The sequence below is a fragment of the Pygoscelis adeliae genome, unplaced genomic scaffold, assembly GCF_000699105.1.
Source record: "Pygoscelis adeliae isolate BGI_AS28 unplaced genomic scaffold, ASM69910v1 Scaffold149, whole genome shotgun sequence".
NCBI classification, from domain to species: Eukaryota; Metazoa; Chordata; class Aves; order Sphenisciformes; family Spheniscidae; genus Pygoscelis; species Pygoscelis adeliae.
The window spans coordinates 255,230-263,109 of record NW_008825494.1 but is presented as its reverse complement, the minus strand read 5'-3'; the positions used below and the strand labels follow the sequence as shown (position 1 = coordinate 263,109).

The 7,880-nt window shown below is 40.6% G+C and overlaps 1 protein-coding gene across 1 annotated transcript in view; it reads right to left on the bottom strand.

Moving 5' to 3' along the window:
- Positions 1-1,023: 1,023 nt before the first annotated feature.
- Positions 1,024-7,880, bottom strand: part of LOC103923025 (arylsulfatase D-like) — a 13,912-nt gene continuing 7,055 nt past the window's right edge. The window contains exons 5-10 of the mRNA XM_009331269.1: positions 6,352-6,775; positions 5,013-5,149; positions 4,665-4,799; positions 2,631-2,793; positions 1,842-1,963; positions 1,024-1,388 (exon numbers count right to left, since the gene is read on the bottom strand). Coding sequence (XP_009329544.1) covers positions 1,024-1,388; positions 1,842-1,963; positions 2,631-2,793; positions 4,665-4,799; positions 5,013-5,149; positions 6,352-6,775 — 1,346 coding nt within the window. The remainder of the gene's footprint in view (positions 1,389-1,841; positions 1,964-2,630; positions 2,794-4,664; positions 4,800-5,012; positions 5,150-6,351; positions 6,776-7,880) is intronic.

Genomic DNA, 7,880 nt, shown 5'->3' with positions numbered 1-7,880 from the left:
ACGTCAGTGCAAAGTCATCTCCTTTGAAAGTCTGGCTAGGGTCACACCACTGGTTGGTTGGGGTTTGGGTTTTTTTGTGGGGTGCTGGGGGTTTTTTTGGTTTTTTTTTTTTTTTTTTTAAACTAGTATTGGCAGGACCCCTTTTTACAAGTTGTAGTAAACCTGTGTATACTGCTACCAAATATTTTTGAGCATTAATTCCAATATGACTCTCAAAGGAACCTTGTTTTTCTGGAACTGACATTGAAATAGTGCAAGCTATTAATCCAAAACGTTTTTTCTTAGCATCTTATATTCAATAAAACTGCTGTTTGCCAAATTAGTATGCACCAGGATCTCTTTCTGAAGAGCAAAATGCTTCTCCCTCTTTTGTAACTGTTTCAGAGTTATACTGGACTTTAACATTTTGTACTTTGTACTGTTTGTGATATATGTTATTTTTACCCAGCTAAAGCTGCAGATCTGTTCAAAAAGCTATTCACAACTTGAGGACAATCCCTCACCAAATCAGATTCACTCTGTCTCAGGTGTTGCTCAACGTCTCAGAAAGATTACTGCAGAGATAACAGAGAAGTACAGGAAGCAAACTTCTATGTTTGGATAGAGTACAACCATGATTTGTGGACTATAGGGGCAAACTGCAAACATCTAGAGTTCTGCGTAAGTCTAGTATTTCTTATTGCTGCCTGCTCAGCACAACACGCTAGGCTCTCCGCAGAGTTCTCCAATTATCTTCCTTGAGCAGGCGTAAATTAGGCAGAGTTTAGGCATATACCTCTACAGCCATCTCTTACACACAAATCTGCAAAACCAGTCTCCATTCAAGCCCTTTACCACACCAGACAGGATTTCCTTAGACCTTGGGCTAGTGGTGAAGAACAAAGGGGAAAAATTTCTGATCAACATTACTTTTCTTTATTTTCATCCACTTTGCTTCCCAGAGAGAGAAAGGACACAGTTATTTTCCGAAACCTTTGTTAGCAGAGGACTCAGTGCCACAGGACATGCTAGTAGATATCCATCTCAAACTTGTGTGCTGTCGCCTTCCTTATCACACCAACAGAATGGGAACGTCCCACAGCACGGCTGCAGCCATGGCTTCCACATGACGTTGTACAAGGAGAGCTGCTCGGGGACTGGGGTCAGCGTGCTGCGATGCTCTTCTATGGCTCTTCCAATCTTCCTTATTACAGTGTCAAAGAGGGGCTCGGTGTCAGCCGACAGAGGTTTGGCTTCAGAAGGGTCTCGCGAGAGATCAAACAGCAACGGAGGGTCATGATGGGTCACGCCTTCCCCAAAACATGGGCAAATTCCTTTTCCATAACAAGCCCCAGCCCCAGGTGGATGAAAGACAGGGGTCACATAATGAGCCTTCCAGATGGCTCCACCTGGCAGGAAAGAAATCTTATGGCACAACTACAAGACAATAGAGGAAAATAGAAAGTGCCTTCAAGCAATAGGAATACAGCTATTTACTAAGGAGACCTCTTCTCACACACCCTGGCACCCCGATCACCACAAATCAGATCGTCTATGTGGAGTACTGACATTGAAGATGGAAAACACTAGAAATATGAAGGAAACCACATTAAATTTCCAGTGTAGTAGTAGACAGCCTGTATTCCCACCCCACTTCCTATAGGTTTGTTACAAATATTTGCTGTTAAGACATGTCCAGCTAGCCGGAGTCACTGGTATGTCATGCACAACAATTTCAAGAATCTTAGCAATCAGTACTGATAAACACACATGATGCAATAAAGTTGTCAATTAGCAAGATGGTTATCAAGAGGAGAAAACTCATGCTTTGCAGTTATCACAAAACAAACATTTATACTTACTGTCCTTTTGGTGCCACCGCACTGCATGCAAGTAGGACCCACAATAGTGAAACAGGAACTCGTGCTCTGACTTTTGAGCTCTTCCTCGCAGTAAAGGCACCAAGTTTCGTCCATCAATCACCCTAATGTAATGGGGAGAAGTGTATTCAGGTGGGGACAAACCTGACAGTGAACTGCATACTTATCACTGCCTTTGCATTGGCTGCACCAGTGCTTGAGACAGCATACAGAATAATTTGGTCATAGGTTTAGAGCAGCCAGCACACTGCCAAGCCAATATTTAAATCCCTATTTTTATTTTTTTTTTAAATAGCTGGGTCAACTCATTCCATTCAGCAATACGTAAAAAATATTTAGAGCTTGGTCTAGTGGAAAAAAGTAATTTATTCAGGTAATCAATACCAATTTCTTAATTGTTTACATTTAGAAATTTTCAAAGGAGCTTAAAGAAATCTGTTGAGCAAGGATGGGTTTAATGACTTTAGGAGGTATTTATAAGTGTCCGTAAGTCAAGTCATTTAGTACCAAAACAACCTCAGCCACCAATTCTTTCATGAATGAGGGTGAACCTGGGTTTGAAACTAACACCTGGTCTTTGGGGGGAACAACTCCTCTGGCCATGAGCACACCTGGGGGCATATCTGGGAGAGTTTGCTCACTAGTTCAAAATCTCAGACCAGGCTTGAGGCTAAGCAACATTTGTGGAATCTCCAAGGATGATAAGAAACACAGTAAACTGTTAGTAGTTAGCTCTCCTATCAATCTCTCCCGTTGAAAACTTCTCCATACCTGTCCTGTGGCAATATTCCTCCAGCCAGATGAACAACTGTGGGATAAATATCCATGAGACTCGTAGGTTCATCAATAACTGTGCCTGAAGGTAACACTCCTGGCCACCTAAATACTCCTGGCACACGGATCCCTCCTTCCCAGCCTCCCATGCCTTTTCCACCTGCAGTGAAATGAATCAACATATGGCAGTTCAGAGGCAAACACAAACTTCTTCATTGGCTTGTTGCATTTGAATGTACAGAAAAAGATGCAGTAATACACTGCTTATCCAAGAGATTTGACTCTTCATTTGCATTGGACTTCACATACTTTAGAAGGCCTCAAAATGTGAACATAACTCATCCAAACCTAGAAAGATAGGGGGAGGCAATCTCTATTTTAACCTTGACAACAGGTGAGGGTAGGAATAATAAATCTACCTTTGAAAACCTATGTTTAGCAACAATAAAACAGCTTCAACCTTCTGTTATCCTCCATTTCATGGGCTGCCTGCATTCACCTGTGTTATTGAAGAGCTTCCCAGCAAAAGAAAAGAGGAGGAACTGGGAACTGGAAGAACTCACAAGTTTGAAGAAATACTTTATATTCTCTTTAAACCTACACAAGGCTTACTAATTAGTATCCTATTTTAATAAAGAGCTAAAAAATAATTTCTTCTCTTTATAGCCATGGATTCCCTTCAAAACATGTGTCCTTAACACTTATATTTCCATATGCCTTATGCATCTCTCCCTTTTTCGAAACTGAGATTTGGACCTGACTCTCCCAATACTTAATGCAACATCTCTTAACTCAGAAGCAAAAAATTTGAACCTATGAAATCGTACCATATATGCTTTACTTCAAATGGCAGAAAAACATCATTTCTCAACTTGCTACTAACAGAAACTAACCTAATAAAGCATCCTGATGCTGGGTGTATGAAGACAATATTTACCTAACTCCCAAAGCAGAAACCTGTTTTAATTCATATGTTCAATATGGAAAAAAACATTGTCTTTGTTAGATCCCATCAGGCTTATGAATCAGTCTTATTATCCACAAAGAGAAGCACTTTCTCAAGCAAAAGCAGGGAGTGAGGTGGAGGATGAACAGACTAACTGAAAGCCCTTCCCTTTCATAAGAGCCAGCAACCTCCATTGCTCAGCAGCAGAGCATCCGTCTCATGGGAGCCAAAATTCCATGTCTTTGACCTCTGCTGTGCCCTGTGGAGCAGCTCAAGAAGGTTTTGAAATGGAAGAAACCTGTTTTAGCAAAATAAAAACATCAAAAGTTTGGGCAAGAGGTGGATGGTTCATTGGTGATTAACAGAGCCTAAGTCCTGACACATATTGTCACATGTTCATGACAGGTCACGGGATGAGGTGGTCTGATGACACAGGGCTGTTGGGGTAGGTGGGAGAAAATGCAATGAATGCATATTCTTTTGGATTGAAAAAAGCCACTGCACTGCTCAGCAGGTTGAAGAATGCTTCACAGCAGAAAGGGATGAGCAGGACGTAAAGAGCGAGATCCTCTTAGACCACCAAGGCCATTTGGATTTTATGCCAGTCACTGATTTTGTGTGGAATATAAAGGCATACGGGGAATAAATTGTTGCCGCAAGTCATGACACAATGTGCCCTTACTCTATTCTGCAGTGACTGGCTGGGCAGCAATGATTTCTGGAACATAATGAGAAAAAGAAACAAGCAAATGAGGAAACAGTCCTATTGCGGAGAGAGGGGAAAAAAGCCTCAGAGGGAGAGAGAATTCAATATTGGGAACTATCACATTTTTTCCAGCGCCTTTTACTTGAGAACACCAAATAATTTACATGTATCAAGCTAGACAATACCTTTGTCAAGGAGATGTGTAATAATGCTTACACTTTACTGAAAGAAAAGGTGACTTTAAGATTAAAGCACCTCTGTATGTCACCTATATTTCAAGCTAAAAATGCAACTCATTCCAGCCTCGATAGCTTCAGCCAGACAAATTCATTATGATTCTGATTCTAACGTTCATGTAAAGTCATAGTGTTTTTCCTACCTTTATAAATACCATTCCAGCCACCTAGCTGGGCAGATCCATCCTGAGCTTCCAAGTGTCCTCCATGATCAGAGGCAAAGTATGTGAATGTATGATTTTTCAAACCTTCTTTGTCAAGCGAATCCAGAATTTTGCCTTGAATTTAAGAAGAGAGGCAGCAAGGTTCCTATTAACCAATTAGAAAGATCAAGCCACATTTATAATGTTTCAATAATAATCTTTTGCAATGCCCTATAAGAAGTTTTTAATAGCTTAGCTTTCTGTAGGTATCTTGGCCTTATTAGTTTTCCTGCTTTAAAATACACAGGTGTATGTGTCTGAAACAAATCCTTCATGAAGAATACTTACCCACCATCCAGTCCATTTCTTCTACATTGTCTCCATATAAACCATGACGGCTCTTCCCAAGAAATTTTGCCGTGGTGAAGAGGGGGGTGTGAACATGTGAAAAGGAAACAAAGAGGAGGAATGGTCCATGCCTGTTTCTTAAAAACAAACCAAAAATAAAACCAATTTTTGTTGTGTGTTTGGAATATTTTGAAAGGTTTCATATTCATCCATGCACAGACACACACATTGGGTCTAGACTGTACCCACATCTAGTGCACCCCATTGATCACAGTTGGCCATTTTCTTTTTGCATGAAATGTGGGCAAGAAAGATCCTTTTCAGTCAGGTTATTTTCAAATTCCAATGTGTAAACAGGCATAGTATTTGCACAGTGTTTAAATGAATTGGATGCCTAGCTCTGATGCCTTTTTAATTAAATGCAACTGGACAGTCTTGGATTTACTTTAATATTCATGTGGCTTTTCTAAGATGGCCACTTACAATTTTCAGTGTATTTGTTTTCACAAACTTTACGAAAAGAATAGTTACTTTCCCTGTTTTACAGAAACACACAGAAATATTATAGAAGGCTGTGCACGTAGAACTTAAATGTAGAAAATGGATGATCTTACTTGGCTTCCTTCTCAATCCATAAAAATAGGTTTAAAGTGTTTTGAGATTTTCACATGAAATAATTTTGTGCATCACACACATTTTATATAGGTGTTTTGTAGGGTTTATGAAAAAGAGCACAAATGAGGCTTGTAGAATGAAGTGTAAAAATTAGCTGGTTAATCTTGGAGAAAATATAGTAATTACAGATTACAGGGCATAGTGAGATGGTCATAGAATCATAGAATCATTAAGGTTGGGAAAGACCTCCAAGATCATCGAGTCCAACTGTCAACCCAACACCACCATGCCCACTAAACCGTGTCCCTAAGCGCCTCATCTACATGTCTTTTAAATACCTCCAGGGATGGTGACTCAACCACTTCCCTGGGCAGCCTGTTCCAATGTTTAACCACTCTTTCAGTAAAGAAATTTTTCCTCATGTCCAATTTAAACCTCCCCTGGCGCAACTTGAGGCCATTTCCTCTCGTCCTATTGCTAGTTACTTGGGAAAAGAGACCAACACCATGCATCATTTGGTTAAAATCTATCTCATTTACTGTAGCTTCCAATGTGAGACAATTGCAATTAGAATTTAAGTGCATTGGGTTTCTAAATAGAGAACTTGGATATGAGTTTCAAAGCAGTTATCATGATACAGCTATAGTTACTGGAGAAAAATACTCTATTCCAAGTGCCCAGAACATCCTGACCCCTTTAAAGAAAACTACAGACAATAATTTACCTTTTGATAAATGACACTGCCTCCTTCAGCATGAGTGAAGCAGTCCTCTCTAACCTCATTGGCTGCTCAGTGACATCGTGGTTCCTCATCAGGATACAATTCCAATACTGCACAAAGCCGTAACTGGAGTACCAAGAAATGAAGAAAAGGCCGCCCACCAAAGTAAAACAGGCAATTATCTTCCAGCGGATGGAAATCAAACCAGTCAGTTTTCCAGCAGTGAGAGTGAGCACAGCGAGAGTAATCATCTGACTGTAAACCCAAAGCTTAGCTTGAAGGGCTACATCCAGCTCTGGAGGTTTATTTTCTTGACAGTTGTTTAGAAGTGTGAAAGGCATACCATAAAAGTAGTCAAACCCATGATTTAGAGGATGATGACAATGATCATTGAAGGATTCACAGTTCACACCTTGATGCCACTTTCCTGAAGGTTTTAAAGCATGAAAGAAATTAGAACATTAAAGTAGACAACTCAATAGGAGACCAAGGTAGCATCGTCAGCATCTGTTTGGGAATTAGGCAAGTCACTCTGTTTTTCAACAGAGTATCGGCACGTTCTTTTCAGGCACAAAGGCAAAACCAGTGCCTGATCAGGTGAATATCATACCGTAATGGGCAATCCGCAAACGAACATGGGATAAACAGAGAAATTTGCAAGATGCTCAGCTACTCAGCTAAGGGTCACGTAAGGATGGGATTTCATTACCTTTCAATGAGGATCAGGGAATTAAGGTACTCTAACTCGCTGGCTGCTTTAATACATTCCCTTCCTGACTTTCAATTATTTACTTGCAACTTCATTTTAAGATAATGTTACAAATTTACTGGAAGATCCAGTAAACTGTTGGCCAATGTTAACAGATATCTTGATCACCAGACTCAGGAAGACGATTTCTCAGGCATGTCCCGACTCCATATGAAAAGGAGAAAAGGCTGTAAACCAACCTTTCACTCTATCCCTGCCCGAAATAGAGCAAGTAGACAGAAGCTGTTGTCTGCTTAGAAAATGTGCTGGATCAAAGGAGCCTGAGGTTTGCTGGGTTATGTGAATGTCAAGTAATTACAGACTCAGCCAGGAAGACTACAGTTCATTAGCTCGTGATTCAATGCAGCCACATCTATTTCCAGCACTTGGAGATGACAATGAATTTGGCACAGCTGACCCCAAACTCCCTGGCTTTAAGGGACACAGCACTTACCCTACCTACCCATTTATGTGAACGGATCCATTGCGGGAGTGCCTGTCACTTGACAGTAATAAAAGCAAATGGAAGGGAAAAGAGAGACTTTGCCAGTTGATTTTAGAGATATTTGGCAAAAGAATGATGAATCTTGGAACTGTCGAGGTCTGACCAAAGTCACAGACAGGAAGGTGCTCTGGGGCAGTGTTTCCCTGACACCTTTGCATTTTGGCTTCATCTGAGGAAACAGCCACAGTATCATGCCTCTTTTGGACCTTACAACCTCATCTGTGAGGCACTTATGCTTCATCTTCTCCTCTTGTGGTTACAAACTTTGTTCCTTTCTTT